General features: G+C 40.7%; 1 protein-coding gene across 1 annotated transcript; it reads left to right on the top strand.

Moving 5' to 3' along the window:
- The first annotated feature begins 1,072 nt into the window (after positions 1-1,072).
- On the top strand, positions 1,073-27,287 carry tpd52l2b (tpd52 like 2b). The gene is made up of 7 exons (XM_060938062.1): positions 1,073-1,298; positions 3,659-3,810; positions 3,923-4,071; positions 16,721-16,768; positions 17,250-17,351; positions 21,803-21,851; positions 25,707-27,287. The coding sequence occupies exons 1-7, from the start codon at positions 1,280-1,282 to the stop codon at positions 25,791-25,793; spliced, it is 606 nt and encodes a 201-aa protein (XP_060794045.1). The 5' UTR covers positions 1,073-1,279; the 3' UTR covers positions 25,794-27,287.
- The last annotated feature ends 144 nt before the right edge of the window (positions 27,288-27,431 follow it).

The raw sequence follows: 27,431 nt of genomic DNA, 5'->3' as shown, positions 1-27,431 counted from the left end.
ATGTGTCAGCCCTGTGATGACCTGGCGACTTGTCCAGGGTGTACCCCGCCTTTCGCCCGTAGTCAGCTGGGATAGGCTCCAGCTTGCCTGCGACCCTGTAGAACAGGATAAAGTGGCAACAGATAATGAGATGAGATGAGTAATGTTCGCTACCCAATATGATTTCGAGTTTGAAAAGAGTTTGCTAGCATGTCAGGTGGAGTTTCACTGACTAGCTAGCTTAACGTTAAACCACCATGATGACACAGCATGAGTTCATTTTGTGAATTCACATTTCTGTCTTTGGTAACGGCATTAGGTTTTGTAAGCGTTGTGGCAATAATGCAACGATGCACTGACAGAAAATGTACTTTTAATACTTAAGTATTTTTAAAAGCAAGTACTTCAGTACTTTAACTTAAGTAAAAATTTGACTGAAGAACTTTCATTTGTATCAGAGTCACATTTGACCACTCTGTACTTTGACTTAAGTAATGAAGTTGGGTATTTTGTCCACCTCTGATAATAACAAACTTTTTCCACATAATGTATCTTGTTTTCCTAAATAAAATTGAACAGTAACTTATCGATTGTGGGCGGCACGGTGGTGTAGTGGTTAGCACGGTTGCCTCACAGCAAGAAGTTTCCGGGTTCGAGCCCAGCGGCCGGCGAGGGCCTTTCTGTGTGGAGTTTGCATGTTCTCCCCGTGTCTGCGTGGGTTTCCTCCGGGTGCTCCGGTTTCCCCCACAGTCCAAAGACATGCAGTTAGGTTGACGTGGGGCGGCCTTGGGCTGAGGTGCCCTTGAGCGAGGTACCGAACCCCTGACTGCTCCCCGGGCGCTCTGGTGTGGCTGCCCACTGCTCTGGGTGTGTGTGTGTGTTCACTGCTTCAGATGGGTTAAATGCAGAGGATGAATTTCACTGTGCTTGAAGTGTGCATGTGACGAATAAAGGTTTCTTGTCTTCTCGATGGCATTACAGAGCTGCTTGTCGACAAACAGGGGGGTGGCTGGATATGTAAGACGGAAGGGGGCGGGGGGACACAGTGGCTTCTGAAAAACAGGATGCTGAAACGTCATCAGTGTGCGCCGGAACACAACGGCCCTGAGTGTAGGCATCAGGCTGAGCTGGCTGCTTACGACTGCTGCTAGTGGTGAATTTCCTTCGTGGATTTGTTTTGAATGTTGTCGACACGAGTGTAGTAGTGCAGAAATACGTCTGATTGAAGAACAATACTATATCGATAAGCAATTGTCTAAACTCTTTTTACGAGTAACAGTCTCGTTTTTGTTTCGACGCCATGGATTCCGCCAGTCAAGGTAAACAGAACCAAAACAATCAGTCACGCTGTGTTATCGGTTTGTGTTAGATGTTACTGTCACTGGGTATTGTGGCATTTTGGTGTTTTGAATTCAGGATTTCCTTCTTCGAATATGCAGTGTCTGATTATGAAGGACAGGGCAGGGTTAGGCTATCGGGTTACTCCTGCTACTGTACAGATAGGCAGAATATAAAAAGCCTCACTGCGAGAGTGAACTTTACCTGAGATACAGCCTTTTAAATACACAAAATATAAATCATTATAGTTATATAACGGCACAGGAAAATGCTGTTTGGCTGGCTGCATTTCAGTTTGGGTTGTTTTTGCATGCGTTTGTTGTCAGCACTTAATAAATGCAAGTCAGAGTAGTAGATCTACCTTCCCTTTAGTATAAACACTACTGTAAATAAAGTGTGCTGCCGTTTAGTAAATCCATTTTGCGTAATAGTTTACTGGTGGTATTTGGTGAGGGTGTGGCCAGTCATTTTCTAGTTGATACACTACCGTTCAAAAGTTTGGGGTCACCCAGGCAATTTTGTGTTTTCCATGACAAGTCACACTTTTATTTCCCACCATAAGTTGTAAAATGAATAGAAAATATAGTCAAGACATTTTTCTGGCCATTTTGAGCATTTAATCGACCCCACAAATGTGATGCTCCAGAAACTCAATCTGCTCAAAGGAAGGTCAGTTTTATAGCTTGTCTAAAGAGCTCAACTGTTTTCAGCTGTGCTAACATGATTGTACAAGGGTTTTCTAATCATCCATTAGCCTTCTGAGGCAATGAGCAAACACATTGTACCATTAGAACACTGGAGTGAGAGTTGCTGGAAATGGGCCTCTATACACCTATGGAGATATTGCACCAAAAACCAGACATTTGCAGCTAGAATAGTCATTTACCGCATTAGCAATGTATAGAGTGTGTTTCTGATTAGTTTAAAGTGATCTTCGTTGAAAAGAACAGTGCTTTTCTTTCAAAAATAAGGACATTTCAAAGTGACCCCAAACTTTTGAACGGTAGTGTACATGCGCTGTATTTGTGAAAGGAAAAAAAAACAAATAAAATTTGGAACATGAACACCAATTCTTTCTAAACATCCGAAGCTAAAAACTAATGCAAAAAAAAAAAAAAGTAGTACATAAGAGACCTCAGTGAGCATTTCTCTGATTTGAGATCCTGTCTTTGTGTAATGAATAGCAAAAAAAAAAAAAAGCTAAGAAATATCTGAGAGCATATAGAAAGCTTTCAGGATGTCATTGAGCACTAGCTGCTGCTTTTGAATGAACACACACACACACAGAGAACATCTCCGCTTACACCAGTCTCTCCTCTAACTGAATGGTGTCATTGTGCTCATGACTGAAGATTGTTGGTAAACTTCATGAGCAAAATGGCAAAAAGCAATGGCTTTGTTAGTAATGCTACTTATACTTTGATAGAAAACTAAACACTATAACACTGTCCATGAAAGCACAAGTGCAAATATTGTGTCCTAATAATGATAAATCAGAATAACTGGTTTGGTGTTACAATCCTGAAAATGTTTGTCATTCGTTGTAATGGATTCAACATCCTTTTTAAAAAAGACACAACTTAAGAAACAGAAGATTCTGTTGGCTGATTTATCTTGGACCCTTTTTACGTTTGGTTTTAAAATGTCTTGGGTGAGCAGATCGCAAGTGTAAACGACCACCAAGATGCGTTCACTCGAAGAACTTGCTGAGGTGGTCTGGGATGCATTTGACTATGTCTTTTGTAACTCGATGCGTTGCGTCAAGGACATAACAGGAAATTAATTAATGCAGGACATAATGGTTGTTTTTGCATCAGAGCCAAGGTACACTGATGTACACAGTTGGAATGCAAGAAACTAATGAAGGTATGTTGCAGGTTTAACAATTTTAACATAACTGTGTGCGGGACCTTCTAGCGGAAGTGACGTAAGCAGTAACGAAATCTGGTAGACTTGTGTAAACGTCAGTGTGTCTTGGCTGCCCACTTGTCATCCGATTGCCTAAGACGCGTTTTAAAACCAAGTCTAAACAGGGCCTTCAGTTCAGTCAGTCGGTCAGGTTCAATGCCCGAACTGATAATTGCATCTTCAGTTTTTCCTTGGCTAATCAGACCCAAGGTACACCACCACTTTTGCCAGAGTGGTTGGGCACCTTGCTCAAGGGCACCCAAGCCAGTCCTGCTGGTCCAGGGAATTGAACCAGCAATCTTTTGCTCCCAAAGCTGTTTCTCTAACCATTAGGTCATGGCTTCCCCAAACAGGGCCTTAGAGTAAGGCAAAGACAAGAATCTTAAATATGTGTTTGTCCCTTCCCCCCCCTTTACCTTTCATACACACATAGACATCAATCTGAACTCTCCAAGTAAAGGCCTAGGCTCAGGCACTCTATCAGACATGCCAGCAGAGATGGGTGCGTCTGCTGGGAGTCCAGTAACACTTCCTCCAGGACTAACAGAGGAGGAGGCGGAAGAACTAAAAACTGAACTCTGCAAGGTATACAACACAACCACCATACCCCTGATCCACTAATCTTCAAGTCTAAGGTGTGAGTGGCTTTTGTTGTGTGTTGGGTTTTTTTTTTTTTGCCCCCCGACCATCAAATCAGGTAGAGGAGGAGATTCAAACTCTGCGGCAAGTGTTGATGGCCAAAGAGCGCCATGCGTCTGAACTGAAGCGCAAGCTCGGCCTCAGCCCTCTGAGCGAACTCAAACAGAACATCACCAAAGGCTGGCAGGATGTACAGACCTCAAATGCGTGAGTAGAAGATCCTTTTTATTCCCCTTATATTCCACTGCTTTTACCAAATAAGTATAAAGATATGTCAGCTCCTGTTCCTTGAACTTCTATAAGGTCATTTTTCTATAGTGTTCAGTGCTTTCCTTATTCTAATCTTTTCTAGCTCTGATGTCTGTAACTGGCACGTAAAGCGCTAGTCTCCTGTCCTTCTAGATAAAAGCTTTTAGTGCTTTAGTTTGATCAGCTGAAAAGGCAGTAGCGCCGTGGGAGTCTGGAATGAGTCAGAAGTGAGTCAGCCATTATTGTACCATTGCTGTGATTTTTTTTTTTTTTTTTAATTTTCATTTCCTGACTAAATCACTTGGTACCAAGGTTGAGACCAGCCGTGAGGTAAGCATGTGTGTCTCAAATCAGGGTTTCCTGAGCTCATTAGCTAATGTACATGTACTTTGTGGTGTTAACTGACAAAGCTAAGTCAGATTAAATCATTATTACTGAATGTCTGTCTACACTATGCTTTCATCTGTTTTTATTTACTTGCTTGCGCGCGCACGCACACTCTCTCTCAGGGTTTGTCCATGCTGTAATCGCTTGACTACATACAGTACTTCCATAATCCGAGTTAGAAACCCATATTTTGTGATAACTATATATCAGGGTAAGTCATGAATTCAGTTTTGTACTTTTGAAAATAAATACAGCAAGAAGGATTTAACTGGTTAGACACACTGATCCCACACAACTTGCCTTTATTAACCTCCTAGGGCTTAGCGGTCACATGCGTGGACAGCACTTTATGGAAATTCGGAACAAGAATCCACATATGTGGACATACTTTTTCTCTAAAAGTACATCTTATCAAAAGATGATGCTTAGTTTTTATTCTAATCAGGTTCTAATAAGCCCAAATAGCAAAGAGAAATAAAAAATGCATGTAAAAAAACAGCTTGGGCCTTAGGAGGTTGAAATGGACAAAATACATACACACAGAGCCAAGTATAGATCTCTTGAAACATCACAATGCAAGTCTTTATTAGATATTGGTGTATGTCTTTCAACCAAAGAATGGGTAAGTGAAAGCTGTAGTGTGCTAGTAATTGACCAGTTTAAAAAGTGGTATCTAACAATGCGTTGTACAACAGCACTGCTGTATTCAAGTCAGAAGATATGGACTAAATTTCTATAACAGTCCAGCTCTGACAGAAGTGCTGACTGTAACAAATGATAGGTTTATATTAATGCATAATGTAAGCTATAATATTCAAAGCAGTTTTAATATGGATATAATGTAAGCCAAATAATAAACAGATTAAGAAAACGTATATAAGTTATTCCTCAAAAGAGTCGTACATGAGCTGATAGCTGACAAGGTACATAGTGCCAAGTTGGCTATAAGCCATGTACAACACGATTGAGCGGAATAGTTGTTTTATTCTCTCCACATTCATTGGATTTTGAGAAACGAAGCACTTTTTTTTTTTTTTTTTTTTGCAAATTTGATAAAAACTTTATACAAAACGTCTGACATCATTTCTGCTTAGAATGTAAACAAACCAGCGAAATGACAGTAGCAATTTGTGAAAAATGCTATAATAATAATTCTTGAAAAATAAAAAAGATGCGTTCTTGTCATCACATGCTTTTATTCCATATTTTGTTGCCTTTTGTATTTTTGGGAGTTTCCTTCTTTAGGGTTTTTTGGCGGTTGGCAAACTAACTTAAAGGTGCATTACTGCCACCGACTGTGCTGGATTGTGGAACAGGAGATATTTGGGGGTGCTCCCCCTCCCCCAATTTCTGTTTCTTTTAAATACTTTAACAATTTGTTTTCAAGTAAAGTTTTTATTTCATCCTTGGTTGGCTCAGCAACGTGCTCCGCCATTTTGTTCTTCTCTACTCATGGTATATGAGCTGATATCCTAGTAATAGTGTAGCCAATCAGTGCATAATTGCTCATATCCAGTGAATGTGAATAGAATAATCACTGATATAGTGACTCTTTCTATTAGGAGACATTTATTTAACATTATGGGAGGAGTCTCAAGTGTTGGCACTTGTAACAGTCAGCAGTTTTTTTTTTCTTTGTCTGAAATGTGAGTTTTCACTTTCTGGTTTCTCGGTAACATGGCAAGCTGCTTTTTTTTTTTTGGTCTTATTAACTTTTTTTTTTTGAGGGGGGAAGAGGCTAGTGAGAGGGCAACTGTTTATAGTAATAGCGGGAACTCTTTTTACTGTTGTGCCATAGCATAAAATGGAACTATAGATGATTAAAATATTAGTCATTAATAATTTTAAATTGTGATTGTTGGTAAATTGTTTTGGTACAAGATGAATAACACACTTTGGTCTGTGTTATTCCCATGCTTTGTTAGAATTCTGGTGTACGTTACTCCTCACAAAGTATAGCAAGCGAAGGAGTTAAGTGTGCTTAATATAGAAGAAGAGAGAGAGATGTATGAGCTTTTGTCCTCTTCGAACAAAAAATTTTAATGTACTGTCGTATGTTGTAATTGTGCTTTTGACTAAAAGTCAGCAAGTTGTTGACCGATGTTTCGGCTATAAGAAGTGTGTTCTGGCTTTTCGATCTTTTGTGCACTAATTAATACAACTTGTAAAAGAATTTAGAGAAAACCTCCATTGATTTGATTTGAATAGAACTAGAGCATCGCTGTGTGTTGAGCAACCGTGAAGTGCATGAAGTTTAAACATTAGATACATATGAAGTGAAAAATGTTTTTTGCAAAAATACACAGTACCAGTCAAAAGTTTGGAAACGCCTTCAAATTCGATGTTTTTATTTTTTTTTTCCTAGAACAATACTGAACTCATCAAAACTATGAAATAGCATATGGAATTATATGGTAAACAAAGTGTTTAAAAAAAAAAGTTTCATCTTTTAGATTCTTCAGAGTCGTCACTATTTACCTTGATAACAGCTTTGCACGCTATTGGCATTATCTGAACCAGCTTCATGAGGTTGTCGCCTGGAATGCTTCTCAATTAACAGGCGTGTCTTGTCAAAAATGGAATTTCTTGCCTTCTTAATGCATTTGACACCGTCAACCAGTAAAGAGTAAATAATAAAAATACAGTAAATAGCCCTGTTCGACAACTGTAATCCATATTATGTCAAGAACCACTCAGCTAAGTAAAGAGAAATGAGTCAGTCATTACTTTAAGACACAAAGTGGCTTTTTAGTTAATTAAAATAAAGAAAAAACATCAAATTTGAAGGTGTTTCCAAACTTTTGACTGGTACTGTATATAAATAATATATAATTTTTATTTATTTTTTTTTTTAAACACATTTTTTGGTTATTGAAACTATATGAGGGCGGCACGGTGGTGTAGTGGTTAGCGCTGTCGCCTCACAGCAAGAAGGTCCTGGGTTCCGGGGCTGGCGAGGGCCTTTCTGTGCGGAGTTTGCATGTTCTCCCCGTGTCCGCGTGGGTTTCCTCCGGGTGCTCCGGTTTCCCCCACAGTCCAAAAGACATGCAGGTTAGGTTAACTGGTGACTCTAAATTGACCGTAGGTGTGAATGTGAGTGTGAATGGTTGTCTATGTGTCAGCCCTGTGATGACCTGGCGACTTGTCCAGGGTGTACCCCGCCTTTCGCCCGTAGTCAGCTGGGATAGGCTCCAGCTTGCCTGCGACCCTGTAGAAGGATAAAGCGGCTAGAGATAATGAGATGAGATGAAACTATATGTCCACCAGACAGTGCCGAAAAAAAAGACAGTTTGTAGTTATGTGAGAAACTGGCCAGTAGAATGGGAAGATTGCAGGATGTGAACTGTGAGTCACTGCCTGTACTGGCATGTTTGTTCACGTTCCTCTCACCAGAGTGTAATACTCACTTGCACTGTGCAGCATGCTGAAACTGATGCATCTGCTTAACTGGTTTTTGGAAGTGTTCCCAAGCTGTAAATCAGTTAAAATAAAATTAGCACTTGCCAGTTTTCAAGGCTGAAAGGTTCCAGTTGTTTACCGCGTTGGACATCAGGGCAAAGCAGCTGCCAGTACTGAGCTGTTTTATGTCAGTGGTACAAGTTGGGGTGATCAGGAAGAAAAGCAGGAAACACTTTTTTTTACAATCGCATGACCAGGCAAGACAAAATCACTTAAGTCAGACGTTTGAGTTTTATCTGCGTCATTGAAAACCTGCACTCTGCACTTCTCTCACCATCATGTGCTCTGTGTGGTGTCTACGCTCAGTGATAGTGACAGTGGATTACGACATCCTCCACAGTCGTGTAAAACAACAGCTTTGTGTCCTGTTCTTTTGTCCTCTATAATAGTGGGTGTCGGGAACACTGACTCGCTGTCTGCTTCAGATAGTTTTACTCCTCTGCTTAATTCCTCCGTTTTAAGATGACTGTCTTCTTAGAAGAGGGGAAGGGTTTCAGTTTTTGTCCTCGGTTTGAAAGTTCCAGGGGAGGGTTTTTTTTTTTTTTCTTCCTCTTTCTTAATTTCTATAGAAATCATTTGTATAGTCTGAGATATCCTTATGCATATGCAAGACTTGGATGACCACTAAAATATTTGGTATCTTTTAAAAGATGCCAAATAAAAGAGGGGGACTATACACTCTTCGGCTACATTAATAGGAACACCTGTGCGCCTGGGGGTGGCACGGTGGTGTAGTGGGTAGCGCTGTCGCCTCACAGCAAGAAGGTCCGGGTTCGAGCCCCGTGGCCGACGAGGGCCTTTTCTGTGCGGAGTTTTCATGTTCTCCCCGTGTCCGCGTGGGTTTCCTCCGGGTGCTCCGGTTTCCCCCACAGTCCAACAACATGCAGGTTAGGTTAACTGGTGGCTCTAAATTGACCGTAGGTGTGAATGTGAGTGTGAATGGTTGTCTGTGTCTATGTGTCAGCCCTGTGATGACCTGGCGACTCGTCCAGGGTGTACCCCGCCTTTCGCCCGTAGTCAGCTGGGATAGGCTCCAGCTTGCCTGCGACCCTGTAGAACAGGATAAAGCGGCTAGAGATAATGAGATGAGACCTGTGCACCTGCTGATTCATGCAAATATCAATAATCCGTCGATCCTACTATCCAGTTTTGGTGACCACGGTAGCCTCAGACAACCTGATGTCTTCTGCTGTTGTTGCCCATCCAACTCAAACCATGTGTTGTGCATTCTGAGATGCTTTTCTGTCCACACTGGTTGTAAAGAATGATCGAGGTACCCTAGCCTGTCTGTTGGCTCTAACCAGTCTGACCGCTGTCAACAAGGTGTTTCTGCCTGTGCAACTGCTGCACCCTGGATATTTGTTTTTCACACCGTTCGGTATAAACTCCAAAGGCCATTGTGTGAAATTCCCAGGAGATCAGCAATTTATGAAATGCCTGCCTCACACCAACAAGCATGCTCTGGTCAAAGTCACTGACATCACATTTTTCCCCTTGACTTGTATCTGTATGGTTTTAGGCATATGATATATTTTCATACCTTTCTTAAGTTTTTACTAGAAGGGGTTTTGCAAATATTCTTACATATATGATGAACATCATTAACGTTCATCTTTGCAGACAGCTCGTGTAAAATGCCGTGAAGGTGAGTGTCGTGAATGTTCTGTTCATGTGTTTCCAGTTCACAGAGGCATTTGTGCGATGAGCCCGTTGCATGAATGAGTGGGTTTGCATGTGTTCCTATTAAAGTGGCCAGTGAGTGTAGATTATAAGGGAAAATCTGACCTTGAGGAAGTGGTGTGCGTGTGAAACTGAGCTTTGCAAGTGATATTTAACTGAAAGGTCGAGCTCTAAGAGACGAATGTTGCCTCGTGCACACATCAGCTTCAGGTTTTGTGGAGTTCTCTTGCAAATTATTGGTTATTTCTGGTCGACTAATTTTGAGCATGAACAAACGTGCTGTTGTGTTGATCAGTTGAGTACAGAATGTGGGCTGAAGGTTTCACTTTGCTATCTCAAATACAGTGCTGATCCATAAATAGAGTTCTGGCCTTAAATATAATGTCAGAAAAATATAAAGTCGTTGTCATCTAACTTTCTAACAAAAAGGGTCGTGACTATTTTACTTATGACATTTTTCATTGATAGCTTTGGTTAACAATGGTTTCCAACTGGCTTCCAGTCATAAATTTTAGCTTCCCTGAAGCTTATGGTGTATTGTTGGGTTCAGGTTTGTCTTTGGGAGAGTTGAATTGAATGCTGTAGTCACTGTGTATGTAGTGGGTGCGTATATCCCAACACACCTTTCACTTTATTCTCTCTACTCCCAGCAGACTGTTCACTGTTCCTCCTTTCCAGTGGTAGAGTTTTGATTTTCATGTACGCATTTACATTTTGGGCTGAGGGAGGAAAAGCATCCTCCTTCAGTTCTAAGGTTTTTTTTTATTTTTCTAGGTTTTTATTCAGCATCTCTGTCGGGTTGAGGTCTAGACTTTGATTTGGCCATTCCAACGCCTTGATATTTATTTTCTTCTTTAGCCATTCAGTTGTTGATTTGCTGGTGTGCTTCGGATCATTGTGTTGTTGCATGACCCGATTTCAGGCCAGCTTAAGCTGCTAGACACACGGCCTCACATTTGTCTCAGGAATATTCTGGTATACAGTTGAGTTCGTAGTTCTCAGTGACCACAAGAATTGGTTGCTTGGCATGCTTGACTGTGGTTATGAGGTGTTTGTGGTGATGTTTGGTTTCCCTAAATATGGGGTTATGCTCGAGGATCAAACATCTCCACCTTGGGCTCATCAGTCCAAAGGATATTGTTCCAGAATTTTTGTGGCTTATTCAGTTCTTTTTGGAGGGAAGAGGTGTGTGTGGGGAGGTGTTTTTCGTTTTGATTTTCCCCCCTTCTCTCTCTCTCTCTCTCTGTGTCTCTCCCTAGCCACCCTTCTATGAAAGCCATATTTGTTCAGCCTTTTAAACATTTAATGTGCTTACAGATGCCTGTAGGACACATTAGGTGCTGGAGGAATAATTTCATAGTGCTTTGAACTGTTTTTGAGGAAGTTCTCTCCTTTTTTTTGTGTCTGCACTGCAGGATATGAGAATGATCATAGTTTTAAGAACACTGTTTTGAGGGACTTATTTTTTTTTTAAGCTACTACTTCAAGGTAGGTGTTCTCCCAGGACAAGAGAAACCATGAATAACATAAGTGTACGGTGAGTGGTCCAGATGTAAGTGTACGTTGATTGATAGAATACAAGCCAATGCAGTGCTGACAACCTCCATTTAAAAAAAAAACAACAACAAAAACTGTGTAAAACAGCTCTTAACATTGGCGTTAAAAATGAAAAGGGATGCCATGGCCTAATGGTTAGAGAAGCAGCTTTGGGACCAAAAGGTTGCCGGTTCAATTCCCTGGGCCAGCAGGAATGGCTGAAGTGCCCTTGAGCAAGCTCCCCAGGCTGTTCTGGGTATGTTGTGTGTTGTTCTGGATAAGAACGTCTGTTAAATGTCTGCAATATAATGTAATGCAATGAAGGAAAAAGAGAAAGATCTTCCTGCTAGGAAGGATAGTACTTTCTGCTAATTTCATGCAAACTGAAAAAAGCCCTTGACGGTGCATAGCTCTTGGGGGAGCTACCCAGTGGGTAGTTCTTCTCAATTAGAACTATTTGATCTGAACGCACCTGTGATGTTGCTCTTGGGGTTTTCTTTAGATCTCTGAGCATTAAACAGTCTAACCTTGGACTGAATTCGCTGGATGCCCACTCCTGGGAAGAGCTGCAACTGTTTTGAAGGCTCTCCATTTGTAAATGATGCTTCTCACTGTAGTACGCTGAATTTCAAATTGTTTGGAGATGGCCTTATAACCCTTACCAGATTGATGAGCAGTAACAGTTGCTTTTCTGAAGTTATGGCTGATTTTTATTCTTTGTTCTTGGCAGGATTTAGATGCACATCTGAATACTCCAGAACACCAAACTGCTAAAAGTTCTGCTTTTATAGAGGTAGTTGCACTTCTTGATGATTTAATTAAATCTTATGCATTTCATTAGTAACGCCTGGCTGATAATTACTTTCCTCATGATTGTGGAAGTAGGAAGGGTGTACTTATTTCTCACCTGGTTTCTGAATGTTGATTTACTTTTTGGGGGAATATGACCAAAAAAAAACATCAAAGAAGCTGGTGAGGACCACACACTTGTCATTTAGACCATGATAAATGAAGCACAGAATTGAAGGAGGGTGTACTTTTGTTTTTCCCATGACTACTAGGAAAGTTGGTCTACTAACCAGAGAAAGTGTAATATTTGTTTTTAAGAAAAAAAAAAAAGGCTGAATTTTGTTTACATGATCATCTGACCTTGGTTCACGGTGACAGCAGTGAAAATGAAAAGAATTTAATTTATATAAAAGCTGCCTGAGGTTGCCTGTAGACATGTTGCTTTTGATCCCTTTTCCTGCTAGTGCTTCTGCTAGTTTATTTATTTTATTTGCTGGTAGTCTATGCAATCTTTTTAATAACCTTATTATATTAATAACCCTATTCCATGGATTCCTCTTCATATACAGTACCAGTCAAAAGTTCGTACACCTACTCATTCATAGGGTTTTCTGTATTATGACTATTTTCTATATTGTACAACAATACTGAAGATATCAAAACTATGAAATAACATGCGATAAACAAAAAAGTGTTACACAATTTTTCATATCTTTAGTTTCTTCAAGGTAACCACCATTTACCTTAACACTTTACACACTATTGGCATTATCTTAACCAGCTTCATGAGGCGGTCACTTGGAATGCTTTTCAATTAATAGCTGTGCCTCGTCAAAAGTTAATTAGTGCAATTTTTTTTGAGGCCGTCAAATGGTAAATAATAAATGATTAAAAAATACAGTAAATAGCCCTATTCCACACACAATCCGTATTCTGTCAAGAACCTCTCGGCGAAGGGAAGAGAAACGACATTCGTCATTACTTTTAAGACATGAAGTGTCTTTTTAATTAATAAAAATAAAGAAAAATATATTGAAGGAGCGGGCGGCACGGTGGTGTAGTGGTTAGCGCTGTTGCCTCACAGCAAGAAGGTCCTGGGTTCAAGCCCCGTGGCCAGCGAGGGCCTTTCTGTGCGGAGTTTGCATGTTCTCCCCGTGTCCGCGTGGGTTTCCTCCGGGTGCTCCGGTTTCCCCCACAGTACGAAGACATGCAGGTTAGGTTAACTGGTGATTCTAAATTGACCGTAGGTGTGAATGTGAGTGTGAATGGTTGTCTGTGTCTATATGTCAGTCCTGTGATGACCTGGCGACTTGTCCAGGGTGTACCCCGCCTTTCGCCTGTAGTCAGCTGGGATAGGCTCCAGCTTGCCTGCGACCCTGTAGAAGGATAAAGCGGCTAGAGATAATGAGATGAGATATTGAGGGAGTGTGTCCAAACGTTTGACACATACTGGATTATATGCACAACGTTTCTAGAAATTTCAGGCAATGTCCTTCAGCTGTACAAGCCAAGTACTTCAAGTTTCTCTAGTAACATTGTGTCCTGTGCTTAACTTGTGCTCCATCTGCTGTGTCCTGGAGTACAGATAGTTGTCTAATTCACTTCGTTTTAAATGACCCGAAAACTCGGGGATAGATATAAATGACTCAAATGTTTGTTTATTAATAAGAAATGTTGGATGTGGCTTTTGCTTTATTGTAACTATTTAGATTTAATCAAATCTAATCTGAAAAGGCATACCATGTTTGTTTTACAGTTTACACGAGCATTGTGGCCTCCCTCTGTAGGTTTAACAAGCATGTCAGGACAAGTATTATGTAGGCTTCATCATCCACTTATTAAGAACCTGCTTATTCATCCAGTTATCCAATCTGGCAATCGTGGCAGCAGCGCATTTAAAAACTTGGCAGTACAGGTCGAGCGCAGCATTTTACCCAATTTTTAACTGCATTTGCGTTGAGCCTATGCCCATTATAACTTCAGATTCCTGTGCTTTGCTGATGGGGCTGGAACCTGATGTGGTCGTCTGCTGCTGTAGCCCATCTACCTCAAGGTTTGATGCGTTTTTGCATTCTGAGATGATTTTCTGCCTACCGCAGTTATGGTTAATTGAGTTACCATAGCATTCCTGTCAGCTCAATCCAGTCTGACCATTTTCCTTTGACCTCTCTCACCAACAAGGCATATCTGCCAGCAGAACTGCTCCACACTGGAGGTTTTTGTTTTTTGCACCATTCTGCGTAAGGGCAATTCCATGTAAATGTCAACCTCACAATGCAAAAATAAAGCAACATGTAATTCATCAAAACCACTCCCAAAGATGTCACCTAGGCCTGTATTTTACAGATGTGAATAAGTTGAACCAATTTGTCACAAGAATCGTTCCCTTCGCCTTAATATGTCAGTCTTTCTTTCTTATAATGTAAAACCCAAGCTAAAATCAACTTTGATCATGTACAATTCTATATTATTGCCACAAGCCACAGAAATGTATGCTAAAATCCACAAAACAGCAAAACAATAGCCATCCTAAATATTAAGAACTTTGATAGTTTTAGCTGATATTTAGAGAGTTTTTCAAAGGGTTATGGTGGTTAAATTGCTGATTTTCTAAACATATGCCATGTCTATTTCAGACGCGTCACATCCATAACGGAATTTCGTCACATCCATAACGCTGACTTCCTTCCGAAACTCTGCATGAAATACAAAATATTTTAAACAAAGATTTTTTAATATTCACCTTGGACCCCTCTATCAAATGGATATCTCCATTTCGACATTAGGTTTACAATTTCAGAGTTTGATAAAAATGTACAGTCACCCAAGAAAAGTGATACTTTTTCTGTCACATCCATAACGCATCTTTTATTGGCATTTTCTGGCATGCCCTAGATGTACTATAGGATTTGTTCTTGTTCTATCACTTCTCCAGTATGGTACAGCCTTAAAATATGCAACACCTGTTTAAATACTGGGAGATAATAAAACATGCACTGGGTCATTTGTTGGCATTTTGAGTTCAAGTGTCACGTCCATAACGCTGGAATTGCTCGTAAGCTCTAGAGACTATCGTGAGTGAAAATCCCAGGAGATCAGCAGTTTCTGAAATACTCAAACCAGCCTGTCTGGCATACATTGAACTGTTGCCGCTTGATCGGCTGATTGGAAAACGACATGAATGAGCGGGAGTATAGCTGTTCCAACTGGTGTATATTTTGAAGCAGTATATAGGTTCTATGTGGAATCCTACTGCAGACCTTTTTCAAACAGGGTTCCAAGTAGAAGCTCTCTCTCGACAGCCCCATTCGCATAAGGAACCTGTTAATGTATCAGGTAAAAACAACACTGGTTAGATAACCAGACCGTTTTCATTCATTTCAGTCTTCTATAACAGCAAAGTAATGGGTGTTGTGTATTCCCATCTGACCGCATTTAACGGGATGCACCTCCATGAGACCTGCAAGATCAGATGTGATGCATGATGGTTAGGGTGCATCAGTTGCCCCCTAAAAATGAAAAGTTCCTCCGATCATGATGCATTTTTGTTTTTATGTTCCTTTTGGTAAGAAAACACACTGGGTGAAATATTTTGACAAAATTCAAAAGTTTCATGGTGGTACCAGGAGCTCAAAGTTATGGAAAAAGCTGCTATTTTGTGACTTTTATGACAATTTCGATCACTTTTCATGAAACATTATGGCACCTTATAGAGTATACCAAATATCTTATACACATTTTTAATACATATTCTAAATATATTATCAAGCACAGTTTGTTTTAGCTGTTCGTTGAATCATTGTTCAACTACTTTTAAACAATACAAATGTATTATGAATCACATTAATGCTTCTCAATCCCTTGCAAAGGTTCTTAACATGATCTCTGGCTCACAAGGAATCAATAAATGGAGTCCAACATTGTGATTCAAACCTTACGCGAAAACATAAAATAAGCGTTTTTTGGCAAAAAAAATTGAACCTCATGGTGCCACCGTTAGACTTTTGAATATGGTCAAAAAATTTTTACAGGATGTCTTTATTGGTGAAAAGGAACACCCAAACAAAAATGCATCAGATTTTATGAAAGTGAGGGCAACTGATGCACCCTAATGATGGTGCAGTATGAGCATTCGGATTATGTGGATGTCGTCTGTAGTTCCGTCACGATCACTGTATCGTCACTTACATCACCGCCAGTTGCAGTATGCAAATCCAATGTTTCTGATTTGTCCTGGAGCCCTGGCAAAAGGTTATCGTTAATCTTTTACCTGGTTACTAGGCCACCGGGGAATAGATTAATGATTTGACTTTATAATTTTTGCTTGCATTCTCATGCAACACCATTATAGCATAATGGTGATTAAATAACTGGTTTTCAGCATGAGTTTTGAATTTGGTATAGGACCCCCAAGAGTACATAGTTCACAATGAAACCTGTGCACTTAAACATGTTTCTTGTAGAAGCAGCATTTATGAGCAGATTCGTAATTGTACAAAACGCACCACTGACGTGCAACGTTTTTATACAGCACCTTTTATAGATGTTTTTGTATGTGAGAGTGCAGTACTCCCCCCCCCCCCCCCCCCCCTTCAGGATCTATGTTTGAATGCTTTGTCTTTAGAACCATGTTTTTAAGTGGTTCTCTCTTCCACATGTCTGTAATAATGATGTTTTAACCATGCATGTCCTATCACCCCAGACACAGTGTCTTTGTGAGTGGAAATATGAACATATTCACCCTGTCTATTTGTAGATATCTTTCAGCCTCTGCCACTCTGGATGACATTGCCAACTCTGAAGTGTGAGTTTTTGTTCCGTTTTTTGTTTTCATCCTTTCTGCTTTTTGGTGCTTTTGTCTCTGTCTCCATTGCAGTAGTGTTTTTCTTAGTTGTCATCCTCTCATGATGTATTGGAGAAAGTTAGAATTGCTGTGTCATGCTGCTTACTGGGTTTTGGCGACTGTAGAATTGCCTCATAGATATATGGCTTGGGGTTGCAATAGATGCTGCAGCAGTTTGTTGGGGTGAATTATTATTATTATTTTTTTTTAATTAAAAAGAGGAGGTTGTAGTTGGGTCAGTTTCACTCAATTTGGATTAAATGTACTGGCTTATGTCTGCTACTGCGGGTGTCAGCAGTTTTGTACCTTCCCCAGTGCACTTAATACGCTTCTTCAATAAGAAATATGTAAAGCTCACATTCTTTTTTTTTTTTTTTTTTTTGGGGTTTCCTCTCTCTGCCTCCATCTTTGATCTGTTCTTCTCCTCTTCCTTCTCTCACAGGTACAAGAAGACTCAGGAAACACTGTCTCAGGCAGGACAGAAGACCTCAGCAGCCTTCTCCACCATGGGTACTGCTATTAGTAGAAAGCTAGGAGACATGAGGTAACCCATGAGGCAAAATGTGACACTTCTCTCGTTATTTCTCGTCATCTCTGTCAGCGTAGTGACCCAGCACTGCTCATCCTGCTCTGCATTAACGTTCTTCTGTTCTGTTACGCCAGCATCAATGTCCATCCTAGGCTTTTAGCGTTTGCAGTAATTATTGTCCATTTGTTCTCGTCTTACTCATCTTGTTTGTCTTAAATGCTGCTGCATGCTCCTGTAATCCATTAGTGCTTCCTTTTTCACTTTGCCCTCTTCCTTTCAAAGTGCCAAGGTTTGTGAGGCTTTGGAACTTCCGTGCTTTGTTCTGTTGTACCCCGTATTTCTGCAGCACTGGGATTTATTTAAATTTAGCCACCAAAACACCACCATGAAAGGACTGGCTTCATGCAAGCAGGTAACAAATGAAAAATGTTTTGCTCCGATGTTTATTTGGTGGACGTGAAGCTACGACTTGACCCATGCCACTTGATTTACATATGTATCTAAGGACATAAAATGTATACTTCTCGCACACATTACTATTTGATTTCATGTACACCCATAATCCAAATGCATATCAATAAGATGAGGTAGATCAGCTAGACTCAAGCTAGAAATCTCTGCTTTGTGGCACCTAAAAAAAGACTCCTGTTAGTTATCTCGACATGAAACAGCAAGTCACTCTCAGTCTGTTTGGGTGGTTTTTTTTTTTTTTTTCCCCCGGTTTTTTTTTTTCTTTGTTTCCCCTGCTTGCATTGCTCTTGCCTAATCCTAATGCCGAATGCTGTCCCTGATTGGTTGTATGTGTTTCCCCTTTTTCTTTTAATCGCTGCACCTGATTGACCCACAGAGCGCTGCCTTTCTCTAACTCCTTTGGGTAAGACTGCTTAGAGGTTTAATCGGTACTATGAGAGCTAATAGATGATGTGCAAATGTAAGGAATTATAGTTGGTCTAAAGTAATGAGGGTGCACAGGATGTCAGGAATAAAATATATAACCGGGTGTGCTGTTACAGGAAAATAATCAGTAACGGCGTGTCAGTTTTGTTCCGGTTATACCACAGCAATTTGCTGGACAAAAAAAAAACGTTTTCTTTATTCAAGAATGACACCTTGTTACATATAATATATTGGAACTGTAAACAGCTATAAACAGCCATTTCATCACCAGCCTCTCTTTTTCCTCTTTTATTTAAAAAAAAATTGACTTATGAGAAATCGCAGTGCATAAAATCGTCTGCCCTGAAGACGCTCATGGCAGAAATCTGAACGGACCAGCTTTACCTCTGGCACTGGAGACTCATTCCATAAGTGTTTAAAGCAGATACACAGAACCTTTATTTTTAAATAAATTTCTGAGTGGGTAGTATCTCCATCCTTGACTCTTGTATGCTGCATAAATGGGAGTAAAAAAATATATTTTTTTGAGCGTTAAAATCAACTGCAAAGTTGGCATTCGAGCTGCCCCGCTGAGCCAGCCAGCCCCAAGTGTGTGACGTCACAGCAGGTTTTAAGGCCGAGGCCTTTGACAGCTATAGACCAAAGTCATATATAAATAAAAATTTTATGGTGAAAGTAAGAAATACCGTTACCGACTTGCTCAGCTAAGACTGATTTGACTTCATTGATTGTGAGTTGACTCCTCATTAAAACAAAAGAGGTGTTATAACTTATGCAATGCACATGCATGCATTTTCACTGATAAAACGTAAAAGGCTCATTAAATAATCAGATGAACTGAGACAATCACATTCTAAAGCAAATTAAATAATCTTATACCGGTAACTTAAACACACTATACAAGTTACATGTATTAATCTAAATGCAGGTAAACAACGAGTGTTGGTGGGTTTTTTTTAATTATTATTATTTTTTTAATATCCAAATGAGAGTCGCATCTTACCCATCTGTGTTCTTGCTTCTTGAAGGCCAACCTTGTGGGCGATTTGTTTTGAAACCGTCTGACTTTCAGTTTTTCGGTCAGTTCTCCGTTCATTTGCTTCTTCCACGTAAGGGCAAGACATTGCTGCTGAGGCAAGCATATCCAGTGGAGAAATCAGACGGCTGGTCCACTCATTCTCCATTTTCTCCATACTGAGTACCCCGCCATTACTGCTCGGCTCAGGTAATTACTAAAACCCGGGATGGGACGGGACGTCACCAGTTTTAGCAACAGCCGCGGGGAGTTCACTGCCCGAGCGATAATATGTCCCATTCTGTCCCGGGTTTTTGCAACAGCCCTCGGCTCACCCTCTGGAAAAACTGGTGCAACTGAACTTGCTTTCCTTTTCTTGTAGTTTTCCTTTCATTGTTGATACTGCACCCTCTTTCAATACGGGCTTATAGCCAATGTTCCTCAACAGATCAGAGGTCTCGTACGAGTCTTCAGTAAAATGTGCAGAGGAGAGACCACTTCGTAGGCGCCCAATGTGCCCGTGAACGTCTCGCAAAACGTGTCCAAATCTTTGCAGTTTGAACATTCTTGTGCAATGAATGCAACGTAAATCCACCTTCTGTCATGTTGCCGCACCCACCAGCTGTACGTGGATCTACGTGGCATGGCAATAAATTAGCTCAAAATGGAAGTTCGAAGTTGCAGTCAGCTGTGTTTTTAGTATAGCGAAAATGGCGATGAGACCGATAGCCTTCCTGCAGTGACGTCACAGATGTCAAGGTCATTCACTCAGACCACTACCTATATGAATCATTTTAATTGTAAAAATTGCTATATTAGATTTATTGTTAACGCTTAAAACTATTCCTATACTGTTCTTGTGGTCTCAAGGCATTTATAAACAAAGTGAGGCCATGGTTCTGCGTATCTCCTTTTAATAATAATTAAAAAAAAAAAAAGTCTCTTTACATAATGCTTCAGCAGATCAATAAGTATACATTTTCCTTTGTTAAATATCATGTTTGTTTAATTATTTAGTATTAGGTTTAGGTGGTGTTTACATTAGACCGTATCGGCGGATCATCAGATTAACGTTTTTAAAACGATTCGTGTGCACACAGCAACGCCAATACACGGATACGCTAATCACATGACTAATTAGACGGCACGTAAGTTGAAATGTGTCAGTGCGGCTCAGGGCTTCCTCCTCAGCGGCTGCGCTCCAAATCACTCCGCCCTGAACAGCGAGTGCCCTCTGGAGGGTGCGCACTCCGGCCCTGCGCAACTCAGAGTGCGCGAGTGAAGTGCACAAGCAGTGATTCGGGACTGAGCCGCTGTGTGTGAGATCCCAGTGCATATCGGGCATGCGCAAGTCACTCACCACTTGCAAGTGGAAGGATGGCAAGCCTAAAAACAATCTTAACTACACAATGGGCAGTATTTGCATCTTACCATGAACAACATTTAAGAATGACAAAGCAAAGCATTATATTCATACTTTTATACTCTTTAATGAAAAACAAAAAGGTGATACAAGGCGGAAACAATAGCAGGAAGTGAAGTCCGTGCCGTTTTTCAGCAGTCGCGTCACATGACCAACATGGCATGAACAACGCCAGCGAATCAGGAAGGTGGATGTCACAGTGACGTTGTCCAGTGACGACGTCAGCTAGAGCTCAGCACTGCGTTTCCTCGTTCCTCAATGTTTACACAGCACCGGATCAGATACGAACTGGGTTGAATACGTGGGCCCTGGCGGATTGGAGTCGTTTCGCGGCTTCTTATTATAGAAATGTTATAAAATGAATCGACCCTTTCTGAGCAGTGAGAATCGAGAATGCAACATTGCTGTGATATAGCTGTGTATGTAGCACATACAGTATATTAGGGATTAAGGTTTTAAACCCACTGTTCTGCTATATAACTGTCCTGATATACCGGTTTATCTGCCCTGCAGTTCTTTAATTATAATAAATAGTAAGATCTCCAGCTGCCTACTTCTGCACGATTTAATATAATCTGAATCAGTTGGCATGCAGCATATTGGTGCTAGAGAGATTTGATGAAATAATAAAGTTTGGATATGAGATATAATATCACAGATTTGCAGTTAGTTGCTGAATAGTGTTTTTGCTTTGCTTCATTTGGTTCTAAATGATTCTGCTTGCTTGTTAACATTGGCACATCTTGTCTCCTTTTAATGCTGTCAAAGTAGCAACTACTCCATTCGCCATTCGATAAGTATGCCAGCTATGAGGTAAAGTATTTCGGGTCAATTCTAGTATTTAAAACCCCCCTTAACCTTTTGCCATTTGGTCTTACAGCTCTGTGTTAATGAAATACAGTTGATATTACAGACCAGCATGTGTCTTAAACAAAATAGCTGGAATGTTAAATGCTTTTATAGTACTTTGTGAAAGCAGGTGATGTGTGCATATGTTGTAACGTTTTTCTTTTTTTCCTGTGTGCATGTGGATCAGAAATTGCAACTATTTTTCCATTTTTAATTGCACTGTAGCAGACCTCAGTCTCTGACAGATCGAATAACAACATCTGAATACTGTATTTCCGACAGGAACTCCACAACCTTCAAATCATTTGAGGACAAAGTTGGAAATCTTAAGGTAAGCCTGGTGCTCCTTAAAGAAAAGACAATGTAGTATTAAAACTATTAAACTTCATAATGAATGTGGAATCTTCCAAGATTTATTTTGTAATGAATTGAGTTTCTGTTTTTAGTTTAAACTTCCTTCATCGCAACATCTGTTTTCACTTTGGTTAACGGTTTCCTGCATTACGCAAAATGTGGTTTGACGACCTGCTGATAGTGGCACTGGTGTCCTTGTCCTTTCTACCTATGGACCCTTTTCAGTCACGTGACCTTCGTAAACGCGACCGCCATTTTGGACATGTAGTGGACTTCGGCTCAAATCGGTTTGAATGCGAGGAAGGCGACAAACATAAAAGAAAAAGGAGCGAGATGCAGAAAACTATTTACTAGTTTACTGTAATTATGATCTGGCAGCTATTTACACCGGATCCAGTGTAAATAGCTGCCGGAGCCAACGTCCGAGGTTCCGGAGCGCGCGCGCCGGCTCAGGCCGGAGCCGCGAGCGAGCGCGCGGCTCCGGAACCTCGGACGTTGGCTCCGGCAGCTATTTACACTGGATCCGGTGTAAATAGCTGCCAGATCATAATTACAGTAAACTAGAATGGAATGTTAACAGCAATGTAATGCCTTTTCTGGCTAATTTTATTCGTCTTACCTCCAACAAAGTGGTCACTACACAAGCGTTGGTATGCCGCTATCCATCTTCTCCGTCGGTCAGCATCTACCGGGATCCGATAAAATGATAACCCTTGCCTTGTTTGTTGATGGTTACTACATCCAGGTGCACAACAATATAGTGGCATGATGGAAGTCTTGGTGAAAATAAACACTTTCTTTGCTGCCGTTCCTCAATGTTGGCTGTGATAAACTACTGGTAGTAAACGTCCAAAATGGCGGCCGCATTTGCCGTGACGTCACGTGAAAAGGGTCCATAGCAGAGATTTTAGTTCTTTAATCTGTCCAGCTCTCTCGCCTCCTCACATCCTCACCTACAGTGCCCTCCACAAGTATTGGCACCACTTGTAAAGATTAGTAAAAAAGGGTAAGCAAAAAAATCCACCTTTTGGTGAAGTAGTTTCCTGTCGCACTGCAAAAAAAATGAGAAATCCAACCTTGAATTGAAAGTTTTTCAGAGGAAAAACAAATCCCTGGATAAAATAATTATTTTCAACAAAAACACATGCCACTATTATTGTCACATGGAAATGATAGTGAACACAGTGTAACTGAAGCATGTTTCCAATTTAAATCGGACATGTTTGAGGTGATTGAAGTGTGTAGGAACTTTCAAGCTGTAATCCATGACTTCCTGATTAACTGGAATACAAATGAGGTGACACAGAGCCCAAATTCCCTTAGTCATCCATCAGCATGGGAAAGATAAGAGAACACACAAAGCAAATGAGGGAGAAGTGTGTTGACCTTCATAAGTAAGGGAATGGTTATTAATATTAACTGCTCCTCTCAAAATCTCCATTTCTACTGTTGGGGCAATAAAATAAAAGTGGACACTAACTGGAACTGTGACAAACTTGCCTGAAAGAGGACCCAAGTTTATTTTGCCCCCATGTCCGTTGAGGAGGTGGGAAAGAGAGGCATAAAATCCCCAAGGATCACTGTTGGTGAATTACAAGAAAAAGTAAAATCTTGGGGATCCCAAGTTGTCATCGTCGTCTTGTTTTTTGGTGGTTAAAGGTGCATTACTGCCACCAACTGGGCTGGAGTGTGGAATGGGAAATATTTGGGGGGGGGGCCTGTTCTTTTAGCTATTTCAGGTTCTTAATGTGGGGTGGCACGGTGGTGTAGTGGTTAGCGCTGTCGCCTCACAGCAAAAAGGTCTGGGTTCGAGCCCCATGGCTGGCGAGGGCCTTTCTGTGTAGAGTTTGCATGTTCTCCCCGTGTCCGCGTGGGTTTCCTCCGGGTGCTCCGGTTTCCCCCACAGTCCAAAGACATGCAGGTTAGGTTAACTGGTGACTCTAAATTGACCGTAGGTGTGAATGTGAGTGTGAATGGTTGTCTGTGTCTGTGTCAGCCCTGTGATGACCTGGCGACTTGTCCAGGGTGTACCCTGCCTTTCGCCCGTAGTCAGCTGGGATAGGCTCCAGCTTGCCTGCGACCCTGTAGAACAGGATAAAGTGGCTACAGATAATGAGATGAGATGAGGTTCTTTTAAATACTTGATCATTTTGGGGGCTTTGTTTTCGAGTAGAGTTGTGTGGTTTTTTTTTTTTTTTTTTTTTGCATCCTCTGCTGGTTCAGCAACATGTGCAGTGCATAAATGATATCTTGACCAAGTTAGAATACCTTGAATATAGTTGAAACAATTTAACATTTCCTATTAGAAGAATACAAGACACCAACTCTGAGATTATTAAAACTAGTTCTAGATTGTAACCAACTTATTCCAAGATGTCTTGTCAAGTAAAATGATCTGTCCATGCAGCAAGATAATTCCTTAATACTAGTGAAATTTTCTCCTCAAATTCAGTTTTTGCAGTGTGCCACTATTTTTTGTTTTTCTCTACTCACGGTATATGAGCTGATGGCCTAGTAGTACAGTAGCCAATCAGAGCATACGATTGCTCATATTCGGTGAATGTGGATAGAATGAACTCTACTTCATGCTAATGCTGCCATCAGCTCCATCGTGCTTGTCATCTTTAGCTAGCTGAGCAGAGTCTGTGCTGCAACTCCATGCCACGGTGTTGTATATCTGCATTGCATTCTGGAACTTTCAATGTTTGCTGTCATTTCTCAGGAATGAGGTTGAATGTCACTGGAAAATGGTGAGTGTGTGTGTGTGGGGGGGGGGGGACAAGCTTTTGCGGATTTTGTATTTAGCAGCTAACAGGAAAACTGACCATATCACTTGTGGTTGAGATCAAAGAATTTTTTTTTTTCTTCTATTAAATTCCACTATAACTGTGCAAGCAATGTCTCCCTGTGATGACAGAACAGCACATAACCATTAACTGTTTTTATATATAGCACTAAAATCATTAAAAATCTTTTTTTTTTTTTCCCCCTTCCCAAAATAAACCATGTATTTCAGTGTGGAGCTTTCCTTTAAAGGAACAGTCCACCGTACTTCCATAATGAAATATGCTCTTATCTGAATTGAGACGAGCTGCTCCGTACCTCTCCGAGTTTTGCGCGACCTCCCAGTCAGTCAGACGCAGTCAGACGCGCTGTCACTCCTGTTAGCAATGTAGCTAGGCTCAGCATGGCCAATGGTATTTTTTGGGGCTGTAGTTAGATGCGACCAAACTCTTCCACGTTTTTCCTGTTTGCATAGGTTTATATGACCAGTGATATGAAACAAGTTCAGTTACACAAATTGAAACGTAACGATTTTCTATGCTATGGAAAGTCCGCACTATAATGACAGGCGTACTAACACCTTCTGCGTGCTTCAGCAGCGCATTGATTTCCGAGCTCCGTATCAATGCGCTGCCGAAGCGCGCAGAAGGTGTTAGTACGCCTGTCATTATAGTGCGGACTTTCCATAGCATAGAAAATCACTACGTTTCAATTTGTGTAACTGAACTTGTTTCATATCACTGGTCATATAAACCTATGTAAACAGGAAAAACGCGGAAGAGTTTGGTCGCATCTAACTACAGCCCCAAAAAATACCATTGGCCATGCTGAGCCTAGCTACATTGCTAACAGGAGTGACAGCGCCTGACTGACTGGGAGGTCGCGCAAAACTCGGAGAGGTACGGAGCAGCTCGTCTCAATTCAGATAAGAGCATATTTCATTATGGAAGTACGGTGGACTGTTCCTTTAAGGCTTCATTAAAAGCAACAAAGGAGTTGGTGCATTTGTTAAACCCCATCTCTGTGTGTGTTCTCTCTCTGTGTCCAGTCGAAGGTTGTTGGAGGGAGGGCCAATGGCGATGGCTTGCAGTCTCCGACCGAGCCGAACCCTGTGCAGGAGAACGCACCATTCTGAGCCTCTACACTCCCAAACCCACACCTCATCTCATCTGTTCGTGAAGCCTGACCATCTACAGCCACCATCACTTGTCTCACTCGCTTTCTCTCTGCCTCTCCCTCCCTGTTCCAGCTCCTGTTTCCACCTAAAGCTTGCATGCGCTTGTCTCGCCTCTCCAGTCACACCACCGCTTACGTGACATGGACTCATCCAAAAAGAATTGTACAAAAAAGAAGGGAAAAAAGTTACAACCATTTTGTATTCTAAAATATTTTACACTGCTTTGCATAAAGTTTTTACATAACGTATATATCTATATATGAATATAAAGAATACAAATAATTATATTTAAACTGTACTGCCAAGCAGCATTCATCAGAAAGGGGAAAGGAGAAGAAAGCTGGAGATGGGAGAGGGCTGCTGTTTGAACAACTCGCACAAGGGGAACGTGCTGCAGTCTTCTACGCTGCTCTTCATTTAATTTGAGGACATTTTTTAATCCGAGTACAATGTGAAGCAACGCTTTACAGTACATCTCGTGAATGTCTAATCCTTTGTCTGCCTTACACTATCACTGTTTCTTTCTGTTGATTTTTGCTGGTCAAAGCAAGTTGCATTAAGGTTCTTTTCCTCTCCTCTTGCTTTTTCTGCCCTTTTTTTTTTTTTGATTTGGAGTACCATATCGCTGGGCTTGTTTTGTTTGTGTTGTCCATTAATGTCTGCCCGCCTTTGCTTTGTTCTAATGCTTTGTGCCAGCAAACTGAGGCTATTTAAAGACCTTCTGCTGTTGAAACAAAGAGCTATTTCACCAACTCGTACTCACACTAATTTGTATGTTATGAGTCACTATTGAATATAGTTCTTGCTTTAGCCTGCACTGCTCGAAGTGTAATACACTGACTGAGACCAGTGGTGTCAAACTCCTTTTTGTTATTTACATCCAGGTATATATTAGACGTGTGTAATTTGTTTGATAGCACGGTCACTTTGCATTTCAAAACCAATCATTGGCCTTTTTTTTTTTTTTTGAATCGTTAATCATTTTTATTTTTGCCTTGTTTATCCTATTTCATCACTTCCTCTTTTCTGTGTCAATGGATTGAATTGTCAGTAGTTTGCTACACATTATTATCCTAGACAGAGCTAGAATTTGAGGGATTTATTATATCTGTTTGCCAGAAATATGTACAGCTATGCTGCCAGTAATACACAGCAGGGGTATTGGGATTCATCTTAATGTAAGGTGCAGGGTAGGTGACCTACCTTTCTGTTATCATTTAAGCTTTTTTTTTTTTTTCCCCCTCTGAGAAAGAGAGAAATTATGTATCCCTTAAGCTGCATATGTATAAACTGGACCGGCTGTTGTAGAGCGCATGAGCACAATATAGCTTTAAATCTGAGATTGTAGCTCAACTTGACAAAATGAGAGGATATTGTTTTCTTTTAAGGAACTGGTGGAATACCCAATTATGTTAGTGTCTGTTCTGTTTATCAATAAAGCATTCCTTCAAATATGTTTTATCATGGTAATTACTCAGGCGTAGGTGGGTGGATGGTAACTCCATACCTACTGATGCTTTAAACAAACCTACTGTACACAGTTGATGTTATTCCTGCAGTGTGTGCATGCTTATAGCCTCTAGGTGGAAGCATGGC

This window comes from Neoarius graeffei, chromosome 13 (assembly GCF_027579695.1).
Source record: "Neoarius graeffei isolate fNeoGra1 chromosome 13, fNeoGra1.pri, whole genome shotgun sequence".
Classification (NCBI taxonomy): Eukaryota; Metazoa; Chordata; class Actinopteri; order Siluriformes; family Ariidae; genus Neoarius; species Neoarius graeffei.
The sequence above is the reverse complement of the archived record's forward strand: the minus strand, read 5'-3'. Positions and strand labels throughout refer to the sequence as shown.

What these genes read in the sequence shown, in the direction of transcription:
- tpd52l2b (XM_060938062.1), top strand. An exon ending in GACATTGCCAACTCTGAAGT is followed by an intron (nt 16,769 to 17,249) that starts GTGAGTTTTTGT and finishes CTTCTCTCACAG; the next exon opens with GTACAAGAAGACTCAGGAAA. An exon ending in AGAAAGCTAGGAGACATGAG is followed by an intron (nt 17,352 to 21,802) that starts GTAACCCATGAG and finishes TATTTCCGACAG; the next exon opens with GAACTCCACAACCTTCAAAT.